Here is a 23,189-nt window from a genome sequence, read left to right on the forward strand (position 1 = left end):
ACACACTCCAGACTCCTGACATGGTTTCATCAGCCAATATGGTCCTTCCTCTAGTCTTGCAGGATCCATCTCAGATTTCTGAAGCTCTGCATTAACCTAAAGAGAGTGGTGGAGTTTCCTCTGATTGTTTGGGCACCTATTCAACGTAGCGATGCCACAGCCTCCTTCTCCCCCTTAGTTTCTAGCAGGAAGGAGCCCACTGCCTGCCCCACCCCTATGCTATATGCTGGGCGGGAGTACAGATGACAACTATTTCCAATTCTGAGGTATCACCTTCTGAGTCCATCTCCTTCCACCCTGGCCTACCAGCTCCTTCCCAAGCACATATGACTACCACTGCTGAAATGTATGTATGTATGTATAGATATACTTATATAGCGCAATAACTGTCACCCAACAGGCATCCTGGCGCTTTAGACATTTGATGGAACCTGCACGATATGATCAAACCACTGTATAAATTACGCCACTCTTGGGAAAAGATGTGTTTTTAGGGCTTTCTTAAAAGAGGGGAAATCTCCCATCCTTCTCAAAGCCAACGGTAGAGAGTTCCACAGGGTTGCTGCTGAATACCTGAAGGATCGGCCACCCAACCGAGTCCTCAGGATTTTAGGGACTACCACCAGACAAGCTGTAGCAGAGCGGAGAGATCTAGACGGAGTGTACCACGAGAACATGTTCTGTAAAGGAATGGGGCCTTGTTCATGAAGAGCCCTAAATACTATACAGAGGGCTTTAAATTCGATGCGCTGAAGGACTGGAAGCCAATGAAGGTCCCTGAGCGCAGTGATGGAAGAGTCAACACTCCGGCGTGACAAGGCCAGTTTAGCCGCAAAATTCTGCACCCGCTGCAATTTACCCACCAGAGTCATCGGGGCTCCCAGAAGTAGTGCGTTACAGTAGTCCAGCCTACTTAGGATGGTACTCCGCACTACCTCTGGTCTTGCCTGTGCTGGGAGTAGTGGTAAGATCTTCCTTAACGTGCGAAGCAAAGCCATGCACGTTACCACTGTTTTGTTGACAGATGCATCCAGTTGAAGATTGGAGCCAAAAAATACTCCCAGATTCCGTACATAATCTGCTGGTATACTGGTGCCCTGGAAGGAAGAAGGCCAAAAGTCCGGCGGAAGAGGCCTAGGGGTGCGGTCAATTGAACAGTGTAAGACCTCTGTTTTTGAGCTGTTAAATTGTAAAGAGTTGTGGCATAGCCAATCTGCCATAGAGATCATACAACGATGGAAGATCTCTTGTGACACCGCCTCCTTACCCTCAAACGAGAAGATAAGTTGTGTGTCATCCGCATAGTTGGTGACTGCGATGCCAAAAGATTTTATCAACTTGATCAGGGGACGGAGGTAAAGATTGAATAGGATGGGACTGATGGCTGACCCTTGAGGCACGCCCTGGCCAACCCTTCTGATAGTAGATTTGAACGGTGGCAGGGCCACTACCTGGTGTCTATTATCCAGATAGGACATCAGCCAATCAAGGGCCAAGCCAGTCACCCCCACTTCCTCCAATCTCCTGATCAAGATCATATGGCTGACCGTGTCAAACGCGGCCAACATATCGAGCAGCACTAAAAAGGCTGCCAGACCTTGGTCGGCACGCGTCCTAAGGTCATCAAGCACAGTCACCAATGCTGATTCCATCCCATGGGCTGGTCTAAAACCAAATTGGGCCACATCCAGGCAGGCATTACTCTCCAGATAGCTGGAAAGATGTTTTGTGGCCCATTTCTCCAAGATTTTGATTGGAAAAGGAAGGAGGGAGATGGGCCTATAATTGGCAGGGCAAGAAGGATCCAGAGTTTCCTTTCTGAGAAGTGGAGACACCACTGCCAACTTCCAGCAATCCGGTACTCGTGTGGACCTGAGAGATTGACAGCAGGTCGCAAATAATGGCGGAAAAAGTTCTTCCCGAAATAACTTCCAGAATTTGTGGGGAAGTGGATCAAGGGGGGAGCCTGAGGAGACACTATCAGCCAATGCGCTGAATTCTTCAAAGGATGGAACCGGGAAGCTATTCAGGCTTGCTAAACCTACACCTTCTTCCATGACAAATTTCAAGGTAGGAAAGGGCAGAGGCTGAGTGCCTGAGCTTGACGAAATAGCAAGGTTGCTCAGAATGGTGGCAATCTTCTCCTCGAAGGCCTGTGCCAATGAATCACACAAAGACTGGGATACGGGGACATCGTTTGCGATACAGGCAGGGCGTGATAGATCTTTGACAATTTTAAACAGCGCCTGAGATTTGTTCGCCGCCGACAGTAGGGAGTCCTCTAAGAATTTAGCTTTGGCACATCTAATCTGAACTTTATAAGATGCCAGAGTTCGCTTATAACAGGCTCTATCACATTCCCGATACTGTTTTCTCCAGGCACGCTCCGTCCTCTTGCACTGGAGTTTAGATTGAAGCAATTCCTCTGAAAACCACGGCATAGCATGAGTGGACTTATCTCTAATTTTTCGCACAGGAGCTAACGAGTCAAGTGAAGCCACAATTCGCTGGCTAAGCATTTCATAGCTTGCGTCCACACTGTCTCTTAGAGAGAAACCCATCGGGAGCAAGGCAGGCAGGGTGGACTGCTTCAAAAGCTTAGACCATTGTCTACCCACCCTAGTAGCACCTAGGCTACCTTTCTTCATAGAGGCTGCAGGAAAAGAAAGGGTGAAATGAACCAATGCATGGTCTGTCCAACATTGAGGTTGGATGTTCTGAATAACTACATTCCCTATATCTGCAAAGATCAGATCTAGAATATGGCCTTTTGAATGGGTCAACGAGGTTACCAGCTGTTGCAACTGTACGTTGCTATACAGGCCTGCTCCAGATCTTTAAAAGCAGAGTCCATTGGACCATCTGACCATAAGTTGAAATCTCCCAATGCCAAAAGTCTAGAATGGGAGTTGGATAGGTCATGAATCAGGTCGATAAGCCCTGATACCTCTGATAACGAACTAGCTGGGGGTCTGTACCACAGCAGCACTGTGTATAGAACGCCTCCCTGACTGTTTAGGGAGAAGCCCAATAGTTCGTAGCCCGGAATGGCCATGATGTCAATCTGGGAAAGATGTAAGGTTTCCCTAAAGATTATGCCAACTCCACCTCCCCTGGCTCCCACCCGCGGTTTATGTTTGATTTTATATCCTGAAGGACAGGCGAAACCCAGCTCCACCATACTATCTGTCCTGGTCCAGGTCTCTGTCATGAAAAGTATATCGATTTTTTCTGACTCAATAAGGAGCGCGATTTCCTCGTGATGTTTCCTTAGCGATCTCACATTGAGTAGACCACAAGACAGTGTTTCTGGACACCTACTGATGGTATATGGCTCAGCCAGAGGCAGAGTAGTGGCACTGGGGTTCAAACTTAAAAGTTCGTCTCGGGAGTAGGTGAACTCACCCTGAACAAACGAAGCAGCCTTTCCCGCGCCCGTCGCGTTCCGTGCGCGAACCAGCGCAAACGGGCTTACCTCTGGCGCACCTCCGGCGCGACGCTGCGCGCCCCCATAATGGCCTCTAAGTAGCGTGTGGTAGGCGGTGCTCGCTCGAACTAGAGCGCAGCCCCGGTAAACGTCTTGGGGGCGTCTCAGCCCTACTCCCAAGATGGCGGTCGTTGTGGGAAACAAACACCCAAATGGTGAATGGTGCTGTGACAAATTTTAAATGCAGGCAGTGCGACCAGTGGGGAAACAGGCATAACAATTTAAGAAGGCAAAAACAGCAAGTATACAATTTTTTAAAACACTCCACAATAATTGCAGCAGTAGCAAATTTTAAAATACAGCGTGGTGTTAACGTATCGGTCAGTCTATATGCAGACACAAAAGACTGGGCCTTACAGTTGTTGTGCTGTGGGAAAATTCCACTCCTAGATTAGCATGTAAGTGTAGGATGAAGGCTATGGAGATTTTAACCCACCCATTTCCTCTTGGAGGAAAGGCTTAATCCTCCTGGAATTGTGCTGTAGTTTCCTGGAGTCTGTGATCTGCTAACTGGTTTGGCACAGTAATCAACTTGCACAGAAAGTCATCTCAAAGCACCAATCTTACTAATGACTGGTGCAGAGAAATAGGCCAAGTCATAAAGTATGTATAGGAATCAAGATGTATCAAAACTGGCTTATTTGGATTCCTTGACCACTAATTTCTATACTGTGCAATGACGCTGACATTTGAAACATGTACCAATCTGGAGATGCACTTCAGTCACAATTTCTCATATAAAGTGAAAACATTACACGCTACACCTTATCAGGAGGGATGGTCTAGATGCTCTATGACTATTTGGATCATACAAATGTAATCTGGGCCGATCTATAACAGCGTGGTTTGTGCATAGATGCTAGGATGTGTCAGACGACCATGCTCCTTTCTCAGCTTGCATATATTCACACATGTGTACATGTTCATGTACGAACTGCTCAGAACCTCTTATCCCACCTGAATACAACAGCTGTCCTTATTTTAAGAGGTGGCACTGGAAGTTGCAGCTCAAAATCATTTTACCAAGTGCATTACAGTGGAATATACTTCATTATAGGTCCCCATGCCATAGCTGAGGTCCAAATATATGGTGAGCCTCAGCTGTCCATTTTCCAGCATAGTGTTCCTTTTCTCCCAGTAGAGCAGAGGTCTGTGAGACCACTCAAGAGGGAGGCCAGGCAGGTGCTTGCTTTCATCCACTGGGCTTCATTGGGATTCATTTTTCCAGCACCTGTGTTCGCTGTCCATTAGAATTAAGGTGTGGCATGATTACTAGAGAGCACATCAAGGTGATGGACAGAGTGCTGAAACTTTTCAACCACTCCCCCGCAGTCAAGAGATCTGGGTTTACTCCATTGTTCTTTTGCTCACTATGCCACCACAGTTTGGACCCAGCCATCAGTCTTGACCCTGTTCTTCATCGGAAGAGTTCAGTCCGATTTCCCTCCCAGGTCCTCCCTGGACCCGAAACGAGGGCTGGACTTTTCCTATGAGGAGTAGGGTCAAGGGTGTTTTTGCATATGGCTAGGTCCAAATTGGGGTGGCTTAGTGAGCAGAACAACGGTGATTGATTCAACCCAGATCTGTGACTGGGTGTGAGTGTATGAAAAGTTTCATCACTCAGTCCATCATCTTATTGTGTTTGCTTTGTTTACTATAGAAACCAACACCTAGACTGAGACCAATGGATTGGTCCAAACTTCCATTCATATTTGAACTGTATTGCCACCACGACCTGGCAGGTGATGGTGCATAGGAACCAGGAGCCAACTTTGTCTACATTGAAATCCTGTAAGACTCCATCCATACCCTGGCTCTGATGCTGAATCTTCAATCTGGATTTGGATGGCAATTTGTTGTGCCCAGATAACTTCCCGGCAGGCTATGCACAGAGGATTCCTTCTGCCTATGACCTGAAGAGCAAAAGGCCATTGCTGGAGTCATGTTCATCTTCACTATCCTGTGTGGGCAAGACATTCTAATTTTAGCTGTTTTCATGCAAGTGCAGTTGAGCGGTGGGGCTGGCAGAGCACATATGCATTCGTAGAACGAGATGCGCCCCCTCATTAATGATCCGGTGAGATCAGATTTTTAGAACCTTAAAGACACTGGGCACATTCAAGGCCTAGAAGGCAGTTGGGCAGTCCTGAATCCACACGAGAGGTTGCCACTGAAGAAATGTCCTCATGCCTTAGCCAAAGGAACTACGAGTCCAGAGTGCACTGGGACAGAATAAGCACAAGCTTGAAGAGATTCTGAGTGGAGCCTGTTTGCACAAAAACACAGAATTCATCTTGCCATAGAGAACTGTTTGACAGCCTTTAACAAGAAACTTTTCTGTTCCCTTCTTTAAATTTTAGTCTGTTATCGAATGTATAGCATTTCACAAAATTGATTGCTTCTGTGTTATTGAACTTGGTCGGGGTTCTGAATCTGTAACCCCACACCACTGTATCCCTGAATGAGCCTTGAACTGCTCTGCTACGCTACCCTGAAACTCAAGTGCTAAAAGGATATACTTGGCGATCAGTCATTAGTAGGTAAGGTCCCAGGACTGTAGAGTTGACACAATTGGAGCCCAGTGTCCCCTCTCTTCAGAGTGACCCCTTGACCCACGTTCAACAGAAGCCAGTGAACTTTAAACATGTTTTCTAGAATTCAGCTATAATAGTTGAAAGTGAAGGACCACTTTCTTTGCTTGGATTTGAGCTGCCAGTCCCCTTTAGAAAGCCATAGAGCAAAGTCAATCCAACATTAAGTATTCTTTGCAAGCATCATAAGGAACCTATGGTGTGTACAACCAGACAGTTTTCGAGATTTTTATGTAAAGATGAAGAATTCAGGTGTGATCCTACTAATCGTATTCTAACTTTAGAAAATTATTTTGAAAACTTTATTAATTTAAGGTTTCTTAGCTTGTGAGGTTTGGGATTGTATTTATAGTGTGGATTTTTCTAATTAGAGTAGCAAATGTATTCTATGGTACTCTAATTGCTAAGTATTGTATTGTTTAAAGGTTTGATTTTTGTTTTCTTGGCAGATGGTTTTCCAAATAATTTTAAGAACCACCCACTTCAAATGGATAACCTTGTGGATTCGACTGAAAATTTTGATGTTCCAGAAGATGTGAAACCTCCTGTCTTAATGAATGAGGTGAAAAAGTTAAATGCATGTACCCCTCATGGTGGATGCTTAGCCCTCTCTGACCATGATCGAATTAGACAGTTCATCCAGGAGTTCACATTCAGAGGTCTTTTACCACATATAGAAAAGACTATACGGCAGCTCAATGACCAGGTATGTATGTGTTTTTATTATACAGTCAAATAGCTTGCATCACTTGGTGGTGGGTGTCAATCTCTTTCTTTCTGTTCTGAATTCTTTTGTGACGTTAATGTCCTCTATCCTCACCCTCAAAATTGTATTGTTGAGCTAAAGTATGATGTATGTGAATTAATGGGAAAACGAAAACTGGGAAACCACAGTAGAGAGAACCAAATCATGGGAAATCGATTTTAAGGTAATACAAATAAGTTGAAAAGTAAAGGAACCAATAGAAAGGAAAGATAACTTTAAGTAAAAATCCCAAATTACATTAAAATTGGGTGGAGTTTAAGCCTAGTGAGGAGTTTTTTGGTTAAGGGATGGGTAATGTTTAGGGGTGATGTGGAGTTTTTAGGAGATCGGAAATGGGAAGATTTTAAGCACAGAATTGGGGTTTTAAGGTTCAGGGATGGGTAGAGTTTAGTGGTGGGATGGGTTTCTTTAGGTGCCATAAATGGGTGGAGTTTTGAGTGCTGAGGGGTTTTTAGGGTTCACGGATGAGAGGAGTTAAAGGGTGTATGTTTTTTTAGGATCCAGGGATGGGTGGAGTGTAGGGGTGTTGAAGGATTTTGGAGTTCAGTGATGGTAGTGGTTAGGGGTCGTGAAGAGTGTTTAGGGTTCAGGTTTGGGTGGAGTTTAGGGTGGTAAGGAGTTTTAAGGATTGAGGGATGGGTAGAGTTTAGAGGTGGTGAGGGTTTTTTAGGAGTCATGAGTTGGTGTTGTTTAAGGGGCAGTGACGGTTTTATTAGGGTTCGGGAACGGTTGGAGTTTGAGTGTGGTGGGGGGATTTAATGGATCAGGTATGTGTGGCGTTTAGGGGTCGGGGATGAGTGTAGTGAGGGGTTTTTAGGTTTCTGGGATGGGTTGAGCTTAGAGTATAAAGGGCTTTTAGGATTCAGGAATTGGTGCAGTTTAGGTGTGGTGAGGGATTTTTAGGGGGCAAGGATTGATTGTGTTTAGGATTGTGAGGAGTTAGGGTTGGATGGCTTTTAGGAATGGTGAGGGGTCAGCGAATTAACAGCATCCGAAGTACATTTTTCACAGTATAAAAGATATAAATCTGAAATAATGTCACCTAAAGTAAAGCATTGAAATAAATACCTCAGACAAACCTTTCTGAATGCAAGACCTGGACCCATATTATTTTATACCTTTAAAAATAAGCATGCAAAAAGCAAATTATGAACGCAAAAACATTATAGGAATTGGTTTCTATGAAATGGTAAACTCCATTCATTGTGAAAATTCCCATTAAACAGTTTAGGTGAAATGTTTTCTCAGCAATTATATTTCCTTGAAATCGTTTTTATATGAAATCACATGCAACCGTTAGGCTTTACAGTACAAAACATACAAACAATGCAAAATTTTATCAATAAAATCCATACTGAAAAGGACTATAATGTTCTATTGTTTCACCTGCCCAGCTCTCGAGTCTGCAGCTCTGGCCGCTGCGCCACATCCTTTCCACTCTCGTATTACATGTCTGGGAGCTCTTTCCTTTTCCTGGACGATGATTGATGAAAACAGCTCTTTACTCATTACATAGGCAAAATTGATGCATTACCAAAGCTTGTTCTGATGGATGCTTTAACCGCAGATCCCTTACCTTTACAATATTCACACGTACCTGAATATTTGTCAGCATAGCCCACAGGTGGCATTGTACAGCTCTGCATCAACCCACTCTACTCCAGAAGTGGTGGTTCAAGCTCCATAAACTCCATCCAAGCTCCTGACAACAGTTCCTTTCTTTCTGTGCCTTTGTACGTGGAAACAGAGCTAAGTCCTAACTTTCATGTCAGTTGAAGAGTTGTTTCTGCAAAATTCCTTTTTCAGTGTGCAAGAGAACAAGCCCCTTCCTAAAACTTGATGGTTTAAGCCTTGTAGGGATGTTCGCAAGCAAGATGCATGTGACCCTCAAGTATGTCTCTGTTTTTTTAGTTTGGACCGCGACTCCAGTTTGTGCCAAGAGTGTGCTCTTATGCATTCGAAGCCAAGCTGTATGTCGCAGAACACCGCAGGAACTCGTGTAACTCCTGTCCTTGCTTGAGGTTGAGAGCGCGCACCAGTTCGGGCTCTCTGGGCCACTTCACCGACAGGTCTTTGTCGCTCTCTAAGTCTTTGTGGATGGCAAAGTCCAAAAAGAATCATAAGAAGTCCAACTAGGCCTTGTCCCCGCCCTGTCACTCAACTGCTGAGAAGTTGAGAGGATGTCCGCGTGCTCTGTTTCGTACCCTGTCCCCTGCTGAGGAATCTATTTCACAGGTGATCCCTGAGGCACCCTGAATTTCCGAGGTAATTGATGATGCCGCAACAGATTGAGACATTCAAGGAGACCATGTTGTGAACATGTGGCACCTTGCCGGTTCCCCCTGGTGAACCTTTGAGCCCCACAGATTTGCGGAGGCCTCCAGTGACATAACCGCTGGCTGATCTCCCCTCTATGTAGTCTGTACCTGCTGAACATACTTCGAGTTCAACTCTGACTCAAGAGCCAGCTCCATGTTCGGCACCACTATCCACACTGATTTGTGCCATGTTAATGTTGGCACCGACTCCTCTCATGCTGGAAGAGGACCCTGAACCTATTGTCCTGCAGAACTCCTAGCGGAACTATTCTCACCCGCGACCAATCTTGCGTCCATGAACTGTCCCAATGCAACTGTCCCCTGTTCAGTCTGACTTAGACAAAATGTTTTCCCTGCCTTAAGAGCCTTCCTCTGTAGTTCCCACAAACTTTTTGGATGAGATTCTGATCAAACCCAGCCGACCTTGTGAGATGGGGATGTAGATCCTCCGAAATACTATGACAACAAATTCTGTTTGAACCTCCAGGAGGCATGTGGAATGGACATTTCCCCTGACATGAGTCTGGGTAGCTCCTGGAGGAATTGTGCACCTACTTGGCGCAGACCATTTAGAAAAGCCAAGATAAGGCCAAATGCGTCATACAGTCAGGCCGGGACCCGACCAACTGTTGTGACAGGGCAGTCATGGCTAGCGTGTTACTCCAGTGCCATACATTCATGAGATCTATGGGCTTCTTGGATGATGTCAGGTGTCTCTTAATGATGTGCCTTTTTAACGGGTCTCCCCTCTTTGGCCAGAATGCAGACTCCACCCTCTGAATGCTTTAAACAAAGTAATGCCACAGCGCTCTTGCTTGGTCTTTCCATATCCACAAGGCAGCATCCCCAACAGTTTTGCCCCCTTTGAGGCATTGCCTAGGGTTTTGATTACAGACCATGCCAAAGCCCACCACCCCAACAGCAGGCACCCCATTACTTTCAGGGTCAGGGTAGAGGATCCAATGAGCAGCATCCAGACTCACAGGGACAGCGAACCTTAGTCACCTGCCCCTGCGGCTGCAGCTTCCAAGCCACTTTAGTTTGCCTTTAGTGGCACATGACCATATTGTGAGAGGCAGGATCAATCATTTTCGAAATGAGTGGCAGCCCATTGCATCTGACAGGTGGATTTTGCGGATAGTTTAATAGGGTTATGTCCTGCCATTCCCTTCCAACCTGCTGCCCCTTCCACCTACATCAGAGTGGCTTTCGGAGAACCATCTGTCTATTTTGCAGCTGGAAGTTGAAGGCGAGTTCGCAAGTCAATTGTGGACCACTTCCAGACAAAGTCACACTTGACTCTTCCGCAGAGGCCCCCTTTCATTGGAGCCATTCTGTATACAATACATTACTTGGTAATCCTTCTGGAACAGAGAGTCCTGAACATTTGGGCTATGATCCTGATGTTTCAGCTTCAGTCCTGGGTCTCAGTGAAGGTGGCTCTGAGGCTTCTTGTGCTATTGGTCTCTTGCATGTTGCTCGTTGACCATACAGGCGTCCTATCCTGGCTCTGCAACATCAAAGGAACCTGTCGGATTCCATCCAGGTGTTGGGGGGGACTGCAAAAAATCTGCAGTAGTGGCTGCTTGACTGACCTTGGACCAGCAGTAGAACCCTCTCCGTACACCTGCAAGAACTGACAGTGGTCACAAATGCATGGCTGCTCTGGATACTTGGATGTCATCTGAAACAGGTGGAGATCAGAGGTCTCTGGTCTGTGGCAAAGACCTGTTTCCACATCAACCTGTTGTGGGTCATTTACTTGGCGTTGAAAACTTACCTGACCCCCCCCCATCACGGAGAGGCAGATTCAGATTCTCACAGACTGTACCACCTCTATGTGGTATTGCAACAAACAGGAGGGAGGAGTGTGAGGTCTTGGGTCCTGTGTCAGGAGGTCTCTACCTTGATCGTGCACCTCCCGGTGTAATCTTTAAATGCCAGTACAGGCGAACGCAGCTGACAACGCCTTGTGGATCATTACACCAAGAGTCGGTGGACCACCATCTAATTGAATGGGGAGAAACCTAGTTCAATCTCTTTGCCACCACTGAGAACACACAATGTCAACTGTGAGCTTGAGTTCCTCGAAGGCTCTCTCTGTGAGACTCCTTCTGCCTGGAGTAGAGCACACAACTTCTTATACTTTCCTCCCGATACCTTTTCTATCATGAGTTACAAAGATCATAAACAACTAGGTCCAAGTCATCCAAGAGGTTCCAGTTTAGGCCAGTAGAGTGTGGTACCCGGGATATGTTGAGCATGAGCATCTGTGCTCTAATCTGGCTGCTGTTTCTGCAGAATGTTCTGTCACAACAGCAGGGCATGGTCTTGAACCCAGGCCTGCGCAGTCTATACCTCTATGAGTGGAAGTTGAGCTACAGCAATTGACTGCTTTCCATCTTCCTCTCAAAATAGTGGATGTCATGCTTGCAGGCAGGCATCCTTGTGCAAAGTCTATTTATGCTGGATGCTGGGACAAATATGTGGCTTGATGTGGTACCTGTAATATGGATCCATTGAAGGCCAAGCTATTGGATGTCTTGTTAATTGTTTCATCTTTTGCCCAGCAAGGACTTGCAGTGGGGATGGTTAAAAGTTATTGGCCTGCCCTTTCAGCTATTTTGTGTTTACCAGACCTACCGTCCTTATTCAAATCATCTGTTGTGGGTTGTGATGAGACTTCTCAAAAGTTTAATTTCCATCTTCCATTTTAAACCCTTTGTAATGCCACAATGGAACCTTAATTTTGGTCCTACTTGTCTTATGTGAACTTTTTGAGCCACTGCACAGCTCTCCTCTACGTCTCATGACCATGAAGATGGTCTTTCTCATCATGAAAGTAATTTGAGTGGTGGATATGTTAGTCAGTTATTTGGATTGAGAAGGATAATGGAGGGATTTGAAGGGAAAAAGGTTTGCATTCATTTAGCGCGTGCTACCCCTGAATGAGGTGCTGAAGTGCTTTTTCGTCAAGTAGCACGGTACTCCGGAACCCATAAAGGATTAGTGTTAAATTAGTATAGTGGAATATGAAATTAATTTGAGGGGTGGACATGTTAATCTGTCGTTTGGATTGAAAAGGATAGTGGAGGGATAGATGGGAAGGATTTACATTTTTTTGTTTGTTTCAGAGCTCATAGCAGTAGGAGGAGGCTTGGGATGAGTAAAAGGTAGGTGGGGGTGAGTAAAAGGGAGGTGGAGGGGGAATAGTCAGAGGGAGGGTTTAGAAAGGCTTGTTCTGGTGATCGAATAGTAAAAAGAGGTATGAGATGATGCAGGGAGGGGTGGAGTAGGGAAGAGTCTCGAAAGGCTTGTTTTAGGGATCATAGTAGTGGTATGGGGTTTGGGATGAATTAGAGAGTGGAGGTAATGGATATATTTATAGAGGTTTAGGGTACCTTTTTTCCTTCTCTATTCCTCTACTATCCTTCTCAATCCAAATAACTGACTAACATATTCACCACTCAAATTACTTTCATATTTTCACTATAATAATTCACCACTAATCCTTTATAGGTTCCGGAGTAGCGTGGTACTCGCGCGAAAAAGCACTTTGATGCCTCGTCAGGGGCAGTAAGCGCTATATAAATACAATTACAATACAATGATAACCGGAGCTCGTCACGAGTGAGCGTTAAGCTCTGTCAGTTCAGCCACCTTAAACCATCTTCTTTCCAGACAAACTGGTGCTGAGGACTAAAACACAATTTCTAACCAAGATTGTGAATCCCTTCCAAGTTGAACAGCTCATCACATTAACAATATTTTTAGCTCTACTTCGCCCCTCGAAAAAGGACAACAAACTCCATTATTTGGACTCCAGAAGACCGCAGATTTTTTTAAATCTATTTCACCAAAGACCATTGGGTGAACAATCAGTTCTTTGTGGGGTTCTCTGGGGCAAACAAAAGGGCAAGGTAGTGCAGAAGTGGACTTTGTCTAGGTAGATGGTCATTGGCATTTAGATCTGCTATGTGTTGGCCAAGAAGTAGTCTCCAGAAGGATTATGGCCAGAGCCAAGTCTGCTGCCATTGTATTGGCATACAAAGTGCCTGTTCTGGATATTTCTCATGCTGCAACGTTGACATCAGTCACACATGCTTGCCTTGGCAGCAAGGTCCAACGGGAAGGGCATTTTGGTTGTCCCGTCCCGTCCAGGAGGACCTCTTGGTCCCAGAGTTTCCAGGATCCGGAACGCCCCCCGCCTAATTACACAAGTTTTATATGGCTGTACAACTCCTATTTGGCGGTTGTCCCTACTGCTGCGCCTTTAGGCCCTGTGGGCTCAGGAGGGGCCCATACTAGTCTCTCGCTAGCTGGTTCGCCCCCAGTGCTATTCAGACCCCTTGGATCCATTGATGGATCCAGAGCGGCACCGGTTGAGCCACCTCGACCTTCCCCTATGCCTGCTCCAGTGCGAACGCTCCTGCCACCGCAGACGCCCCATGGTGGTGTCTTTTCCGACCAGCACAGAGCCAGACGGGCACCATCAGATGCAGGCTCCGGCGCTGACAGGGGGCAGACTCCCTGTGATGGATCCAGTGCCTTATTCATATGATAAGCCTGGATTGGAGGGAAGAAAGGGAGGGGTCTGCAGATCCTAATGGGTACTAGTTAAAGACAGAGGACAACTTGTACGAGGATCTGGACGATGCCCGTGGACGGGACACTTACCCAGGACACTTACCCAGACACTGGCCTGATCTCTCCCCCTACTGTGGCTACAGAGGAGTGTGCCTCTTTCGCCATGGTGGTGCGGAGGGTGGCTGAGGACTTGGACCTTACGCTATCCTCCGTGGCAGTCAAGATGAACATCTTGACAGAGGTGCTTCAACTGGGAGTTGCCTCCACAGAACTGTTACTCCCATTTAATTGATCCCTTACTGATGTCCTACTTCGGCCTGGTCCAAGCCCTGCACAGGAGCTCCTGTACATAGGACAATTGCTCGCCACCATCGCCATCCTCTCCAGGGGACTCCAGTTTCCTCACACAGTACCCCACTCTGGAGAGCTTGGTGGTCCAGGACTCCAGCTCCAGGGTTAACGCCAGTGCATTCCCTTCTACTCCACTGGACAGGGAATCCCAAAGGCTGGCTACCTTCAGGATGTGGATGTTCTCTTCTGCTGGTCTGGAACTATATTCTGTCAACATAGTGTGCCTCTGGGGGCGATACTCCCATTCCATCTATAACTCTGTTGCGCAAGTGCTGCCAATGGTCTCAGAGGAGCCCCAAGCCGTACTCTCTCAAGCAATTGCTGATGAGGGACGCAGGCAAGTTCACATTATGATGTTGGGTGGATACGACCAACTCGCTGGGCAGAGCAGTTCATCGTTTGTGTCAGGAAAAATGTTTGCACCTTCCCAGGTACAGTGAAAGTAACGCACAATACAAGTCAGTTGCTCATGAGCAAAATAAAATGTATTTGTAGGCATCCAAGCTTGCTGGCCAGCAAGGAAGAAGTCTGTGCGCACAATGGTGCTCTCAGTCTGCTTCTTCCCAGAGTGACTGGTCTTTGGGCCATATATGCAATACAGTAATGCAGCCTTAGCAGAACCAGAAAAGGACATGGTGCCAAATATGGGCAAGAGAGAAATGCAAGATCAGCACCGTGGAAAATATACCTATCTTTAGTGTAGGCATAAATGAAGAGAAAACAGGTGGACTGTTTGTAGGCTAACTGGAGCTATGACCTTGCTTATGGATTGTCCTTATGAGCTAAACTTAATGTGTGAGACAGGAGCAAAACTTAATGTGACTCTGAGAGGTTGTATGCACCGCTGGCGGACTTGTCCGAGAGCTCAGCATGGAAGCCTTTGTTCAGGACTGGAATCGTTTTGTGAAGGACGGGCCGGTGTGCTAAGAAGCACCTGAGCTGCATGCTCTGAGCAGCTTGATACAGGGAGAAGTGAGATAGTGTGGTTGAGATCTGCAGCCAAATATGAAATGTATGTGGTGCCTACATATGGATATATATATTTTTCCCAGTCGGTGGCCCATAGGCGCCACGCCTGGCTGAGAGCCACTGGCTTTTCAGAGGATGTCTTTTCCTCGCTCATGGGCATGCCCTTTGATGGCTCTCTGTTGTTTGGAAAGAAGGCGGGCTCTGCGCTTGAGCAGTTTAAGGTTAGCAGAGCTACGGCCCGGTCTTTGGTCTTTTCCATGGCCCCTCGTCAACCCCAGTCCACCTTATGCTCCTTTTGTGTCCACGAAAGGGGTCTGTATGCACCTAGCCAACCCGACCAGCAAACTGCACAATTGTTTCGTAGTTCCCACAGACATGTGGGACAGGCAGCCAGAGGCCAAGCCAGTCCACTCCCCACCCCCCTCCCGCCAGCAGATGCAAGCTCCAAGCCCCTTTAGTATGCCGTCGACCATCATGGGCATCCAGTGGGGGCCAGGATGTACAATCACCTGCACCACTCGAGGTCAATAACATCCTACCATTGGGTTTTTCAGCTAGTCCACAGAGGCTACTCCCTCCCCCTTGTGACCACCCATGCTACCTACCTACAGCAAGCTGGCGGAGGACCACCTCTCCTTTCTTAGTCAGGAGGTGTTAGCCTCTTAGCCAAGGGGTCTGTAGAGAAGGTGCCGGCATCAGAAGTAGGTCTTCGTTGCTATTCCCGCTAATTTCTGGTTTTCAAGAGGGACAGAGGCCTTTGTCGTATTTTAGACCTGCACCATCTCAATCTCTTCATGAAAAAGGAGAAATTCAAAATGTTCACACTCGCACAGGTCCTGTCTGCCTTAAACCCAGGAGACTGGATTGTATCGCTGGATATACAGGATGCTTATTTTCAGGTTTCTCCCACCTTTAGATTTTGCGAAGCTCTGCATTTGCTGGGTTTCAATATCAACATTCTGAAATCACACCTGATTCCTTCTCAGACATGCCCTTTCATCTGAGCCGTTCTGGACACAGTGCAGTTTCGGACCTATCCTCCTGAGCGGCGAGTCCAGGATATTCAGGCGATAACGATGTTTCAGCCTCTATCCTGGATTTTGGTGAGACTGACTGAGGCTGCTGGGTCTAATGGCCTCCTGTTAGTGAAACACGCCTGTTGGCATATGCGGGTTCTGTGGTAGGAACCTGAAGTTCCAGTGAGTGTAGCATCAGGAGAATCTCTAAACATGGTCCAGATCTTGGGGCGGATCTGCAAAGGACCTGCGATTGGGTCTGTGGCAGACCCCTCTCCCATCCCCAACCAGAGCCAACTGCAGTGACAGGTGCTTCACTCCTGGACTATGGCAGCCTTTTAGGAGAGGTGGAGATCAAAGGTGTCTGGTCTCTGGTGAAATCCAGGCTCCAAATCTATCTATTGGGGCTTCGGGCAATCCGATTGGTATTCAAAGCCTTTCTTCCTTCAATCGGGGAAGGCTGGTACAGGTGTTCACAGACAAAACTACCACCATGTGCTATTGCAACATAACATTACGTGCATTTGCAAAGCGTACGTTCAACGCGAAGGGTATCTTGATGATGAATAACATATGTTTATTGTTACCCAAATCAATATTACTCATATCGACCTCAGAAGGATGAAAGGCTGAGTGGACCCGCCGGGATTTGAACCTGTGACCATGAGGTCATACACAGGCCCCTGCAGTGGACTCATTAGTCCACTAAGCCACCAGACGCGGCAGCACACAGGATGGTGTGAGGTTGTGGACCATTTCTCAAGAGGCTTTGCTCCTTTGGACTTGGCTGGAACACCAGGGCATATCCCTAATGTTTTTAAACACCTGGCAGGCTCTCTGAAAACCAGAGTGGATGAACTCAGCCGTCGATGCCTAGCAGATCATGAAAGCCATCTCCATCTATCCATCCAAGAGTGGGGAGAGAGCCTTGGTTATATCTGTTCACCTTCACCGAGAAAACGCAGCGTCCACAGTTTTGCACATTGGAGTTACATGTGTCTCATTCTGCATGTCAGTAGTTTTGTTTCGTAATGTCTAGCTTTCTCTTCAGAACACCAGAGCAAGACTTCAAAACACCAGGATACAATGTGAACACTCTTCAAAATAGGACTCTACACCCCTTTGAAATAGCTAGGTACAACATAAACAGAGCTCCACGCTCATTTACCAAGTAAAGGGAAATATTTATAGTTCCCATATATCAAATAACAATAATGTAAAATCAATGCATATAATGAATGTATATACACAAGAATAAATGCATAGAAAGATAACTGCATGTTCACAAGAATGAGTAGTTAAAACTGAATACTTCACCGTCTGTCTGTCTTGCATTATCTCTGCCAGCACGAATAGGGAACCCGTTGACAGTCTCAGGCAGGGAGATCTCCAACTGGCCACAATAGCCCTGGGCAGTACTTCCACTCCGCAGAAGAATTCCTGTCAAAGCACCTAGAGGGCTCTGTCTTTATACTCTTACTAACACAGAGAGAGGCTTCTAGAACATCCCCCTCCTTTCATTTGCACTTTAGGTACTGCCTGCACTCTCTGAAGGAGGGGGAGCTTCTAGAAGCCTCTCTCTGTGTTAGTAAGAGTATAAAGACGGAGACTCCTGCAGAGTGGGCACACTGCCCTGGGCTATTGTGTCCGGTTGTAGATCTCCTTGCCGGAGACTGTCAACGGGTTTCCCAGTCATGCTGGCAGAGATGATGCAAGACAGACGGTGAAGTATTCCAAGTTCTAATTACTCATTCTTACGTACATTTTAAATTATTTTTCTATGCATTTATTCTTGTGTATTTACATTCATTCTATGCATTTATTTTACATGTGCATTACTGCTATTTGATATATGGGAACTTGCTGCAATAAATATATCCCTTTACTTGGTAAATGAATGTTGAGCTCTGTTTATGTTGTACCTTGGTATTTTTAAGTGGTGTAGAATCCTGTTTTGAAGAGTTTTCATATTCTATCCTGGTGTTTTGAAATCATGCTCAGGTGTTCTGAAGTGAAAGAAAGACAAATATATTATCTACTGGCGGTCGCCAGTAGATAGTTATAGTTAGGACCGAGTTGCCATAGGAAATCTGAAAATTCTGTTTTGAATAACTTTGGCGCCGGTTGACGAATCCTCGTGAAATTTTCAAAACTAATGGGGCGCTCCGCTGAGCTCCTACCCTGAAAGTCTCTGGGTGATTCATCAAGCGGGGGCTGAGAAAAAAGGGGGGTCCCCATGCATTTTCCCATAGGACCTTTAGTTGAAGGTACAGCCTGAACGGCTGAACAGAATTACTTGAAATTTGGCAAAGAGATAGTCCTCAGGTCAGGCATGTGCCTTTTGCATATATGGTGTCAATCTGTTCAGTAGTTCCTGAGAAAATTGCAGTTAAAAGTACATAAATATCTATAGGCGCGCACCGTGCGCGCACCTTAACGTGCGCGAGCGTAATTCTGATTGGTGGTTATATGTCAGTCAACATTCGAATCGGTCGAAATCAGGAAGTGTCGACCGCCACGACCGCCATTTTGTGTGTGACAATGAAAATGAAAGGTGGAGAACGTGAAAAGGGGGCAGGGTAGAGAGTTCCTGACCCCCTAGCCTTTGTCAGGGGGTCCCTGAAGGACCCCGAAGGGTGAAAAAAACATTTTATTTTTTTTCTACAAAAAATCGCGGGGTGCGCGCACGGTGCAAAACCCTTAAAAAAAAAAAAATACATTTTAAACGAGCCATTCCATATTACAGGATACAGTCAATCTATAACTATATACATAGGTAGTTTATTGTAAAATAAATATATAAAAAATATAATACATACATAAATTAGCATTTAAAAAACCTTACAAATTCACTTAAAAAACCATAGGTTTCACACACGTTATAGTTGGGAATTAGCATTTAAAAAACCAGATAACAAGATCAGATAACTATAACTCGCGCGACCGCCACTCTATCACAAGGATGATGTCATCAGTGATATCATGAGTGATGTCACTGACCATGTCATGAGTGATGTAATATGTGACGTCATCAGCAGTGGATTGCGGGTGCTCGAGTTATAGTTATCTGAACTAACTATAACGGGGGAATTTCAATGGTTTTTACGAGTGAAATGTCCAGCTAACTATAACATGTGTGAAACCTATGGTTTTTTAAGTGAATTTGCAAGGTTTTTTAAATGCCAATTCCTAACTATAACGTGTGTGAAACCTATGGTTTTTTTAAGTGAATATATATATATATATATATATATATATATATATATATATATATATATATATATAATCAGACACAAATGAATAATGACGCGGCACTCCTCTCGACGATTAGAATGTTATTTTAATCTCACAAAGTAACCCTCCCTTACTTTGTGAGATTAAAATAACATTCTAATCGTCGAGAGGAGTGCCGCGTCATTATTCATTTGTGTCTGATACCAAACCGGGATCGCTGTCCTGATTCCCGACGTGTGCACCAGCTGTCAAGGTGCTCCTTCCGTGCAGGACATTTGTGCGTAAAAAAAAAAATATATATATATATATATAATTTGTCTCTCGTTTCAATGAGGGCGTTCTTGAAGAATTTGCTCGAACCTTTGAGTCGAAATATATGCAGTCTTCTGGGGTATCTAACCTGAATAAGCTCCAGGCACTCAGGAGTCATGCCAAACGAAGACAATTCACTGGAGGTGTACTTCCCAGGTTTATAAATGAGTTTCAGATACATTTATATATATATATATATATATATATATATAATTGTCTTCGTTTGGCATGACTCCTGAGTGCCTGGAGTTTATTCAGGTTAGATACCCCAGAAGACTGCATATATTTCGACTCAAAGGTTTGGGCAACTTCTGCAAGAACGCCCTCATAGAAATGAGAGATTCTGCCTTATTGGATGTCCTTGGATAAATGAGGCTTGAAGTTGTCCTCATTTAGGGTTCACCTTGCAGAAGTCTCCTGAAATAGAAAGGCATAAATGTACTATCCCTGCTTTGCAGTGGTAGGAGCTAATTTTAGAACTAGTGCCTCCTTAATTTCTACCAGTGTCTAGGGCTCTAGTACCCTAGGAGATCATCTTTGGCATTTATAGGTTGATGTGTGCTCCCTGTGAGATTTTAATGGGTCTACTTTGTGGTTGTGCAATGAATTTTGCTTTAGAGAAAATAAAATCAGGGGCGTCCACAACTCAGGCAAGGGAATTTCCTCAACAAAGGAAACCTCCTTGATGCAGGATTAACTTATTTTAAGAATTGCGTTGTCTGTTTTAGCCATTCCCTTCGAATCAATGGCGAGCAAGATCTAGAAAAAACACTGGGGAAAAGATAAATAAGATATCATGTAGAGATTATAAAGATCTTTCTAGAACCCACTTACGGATCTTTCTAGAACCCACTTACCTTAAACTCTAGCCTTTCCTCTAAGCATTCCAGAAAGAGGACAAGTTTTGGCAAAGCCAATAGGTGTGGCCTTGGCAGGTTGGTGCAATGGTTGTAAGCATGTACCACAAAAGGAAAAAAGGAAAGCGTGTTGCCTCTTGAAATATCCTTGCAAACAAAACTTTAAATAAAATAACAACACACTGATGTGGCTGGTGTTAGTGATGTTTTTTAAACAGCAAGTCTTTCAGTTGAGCCGTGGATTTTTTTTTTTTTTAAACACTCTTTATTTAGATACCATCATATCAAAATTTTTATGCAGTGAACATTGCCGTGTGGCGGTCGTTTTCAACTTGTCATACATACAGCCTAATTATTTCACATGGTTATCAACTTTTCCCCCTCTCTCTGTAAGGCTGAAAAAAGGGGGGGTATAAATAAGGTCTCCTGGCCTCACGTTGAGCTGTCCATTGCAAGGATGGCAATTAGATGCATAGTGTAGTTGTATTGCTACTTACAGTTAACATATGTAACACATACCATTTTATCCCTTCCCTCTCTAGCCCTCCCAACCCTCCCACTCCTGGTCACACAGTATTTTCTATGTCCAATAGGACCGCAAATGGGAGTACTAGCTGAATGACTCGCACTGGGGCTCAGTAATCCTGCAATACAGTGTATGTATAGGACACAAACTTAAGGTCTGCTGTGGTATAGATACCTATTCCCACTAAGTGACTACGAAACTTGGGTACCAGGAAGGTGCATTAAGTCAAGTGATTCAAACTCGTGTCACATTGCCTCCCAGTCCATGGAAACGGGTTGTCTCCGAATCCCCTGTTCCTCCTCTCTCCTAAGTGCCGCCCCCTCAGCCTTACCCCATTGTATCACGTCGGCTTGCCAACTGGATACCGCTGGGCACCTGGGGGACTTCCACCTCATAGTAAGAGTTCTTACTGCTGAAATGAGTGCTAGGTCTATGAATCTCAGTCGTGCTTTCTGGACTCTTGAGCGTTTGCGGAGACCCATTAGGCAGTATAGGGCGTCGTCTGATATAGAGGTGTGTGTGTGGCGTCGCCCAGAGCTTGACTGATTCCCTCCCAGTAATTCCGGATACGTGAATAAGACCATAGCATATGGAGAAAGTCTGCCTCATCCCCCTTACAGCGGGGGCAGTTGTGTGAGGCATGAGGGAACATACGATGGATCCGCTTGGGGGTGAGATATGCCCGGTGCAAGATCATAGTCTGGATGAATTTTAGTTTGGCATTACGGGAAACTTTTTTGGGGTGTTTTAGCATGCACTGCCAAGCCTTGTCTGTAATCTCCGAGTTAGAGTCCCCAGACCATTGCTTTCTTAGTGAAGTTAGCGGGGTCGCCGCGTCCGCCCGTATTCCTGTGTATAGCCAATGCACCAAATGTCCCCATTTCCCCATATAATATAACAAGTGTACTAGGTTGTGTTGTTGGGGTTCGCTACGCTGTGGTGCCCAGGTGTTCTTTATGTAGTGGGATATGGCGGCATATAGTAAATATAGATGTGGCGAGGCCCCTGTAATCTGCAAGAAGGTGTCGTGGTCCATCAAGTGTCTGTCAGTAAAGAACGCTCCAATGTCCTCCACTCCAACCTCCATCCAGTCCTGTATGTTGTTCTTCGCTAGCCTGCCCTGCGGTGTGGGGATACCTAGAAGAGGGATGTTCGGTGAGTAAGGGGTAGCCTTGGAAGTGTATGCTAGTGCCTTCTTCCAGCAGTGTAAAGCAGTGTACAATAGCGCAGGGGGGCTGTCTGAAGGGATCTTAACCTTAGGCAACAGCAGAGAGTGCAGCCTCCCCTAGTCCAACTCTCCAGAGGAGTACCAGATTTCTTGTAAATGTCTCCCCGCGGTCCAATAGGACAGCCACTGGAGCTGACTAGCATAGTAGTAGGCACGAAGTCGGGAACTCCCAAACCCCCCTTGCCGCTCTCGAGTTGGAGTTTCCGCAGGCTGACACGTCTGCGGCCCCTGCCCCAGATAAGGTCCAATAATAAGGTGTTTAATGTATTAAAGGTAGACTGTGGGATTATGACCGGTAGGTTCACAAAGTAGTATAACAGTCGAGGGAGCATTACCATCTTAGAGACAGCAACCCGCCCCATTACCGAGAGCAGCTGGGAGGCCCAGAAGGCCACGCTGGCCCGGAGACTCGTTATGGCTCGTGTGATGTTACCGTCTATCTGATCTGCCTGAGTTCTATGTATTTGGATACCTAAGTATTTAAAGGTGGTGGGTGCCACTGACAATGTATAAGCGCCAAAGCGCAGGTTATCCGGACCTGGACTATCCCTGAAAAAGAAGGCCACCGATTTCTCCGGGTTTATAGTCAGTCCTAAGAGGCGTTCATAGGTGTCAAAAATATCTGGTAAGGGAGCATTGTCGGCTGACAGGTCCCGTAGATACAACAGGATATTGTCTGCGTAGATTGAGGTCAGGTGGGGCAATCCATCTATTGGTATACCAAGCTGGTCTGCCGAACTTCTGAGTGCTATCGCCAACGGTTCTAATGCGAGTACAAATAATAATGGCGATAACGGACAACCTTGTCGTGTACCCTTGTGGATGTTGTAGTTCTTAGAGATGTAGCGTCCCTTACAGGCCCGGGCCGTTGGGGCTGTATAGAGAAGGCGCACCCATTTCAGGTATGTGTCTGGGAATCCGAATCTTTGAAAGGTTGCGAACATAAA

The 23,189-nt window shown here is 45.8% G+C and overlaps 1 protein-coding gene across 2 annotated transcripts in view; it reads left to right on the forward strand.

Annotated features, from left to right (window-relative positions):
* Window positions 1-23,189, forward strand: part of TRAPPC8 (trafficking protein particle complex subunit 8) — a 1,257,619-nt gene that overhangs the window by 378,124 nt on the left and 856,306 nt on the right. For both annotated transcript variants that reach the window (XM_085605699.1, XM_085605700.1), the window contains one exon: window positions 6,528-6,784. In XM_085605699.1, coding sequence (XP_085461825.1) covers window positions 6,528-6,784 — 257 coding nt within the window. The remainder of the gene's footprint in view (window positions 1-6,527; window positions 6,785-23,189) is intronic.

Source organism: Triturus cristatus, chromosome 5_1 (assembly GCF_964204655.1).
Source record: "Triturus cristatus chromosome 5_1, aTriCri1.1, whole genome shotgun sequence".
NCBI classification, from domain to species: Eukaryota; Metazoa; Chordata; class Amphibia; order Caudata; family Salamandridae; genus Triturus; species Triturus cristatus.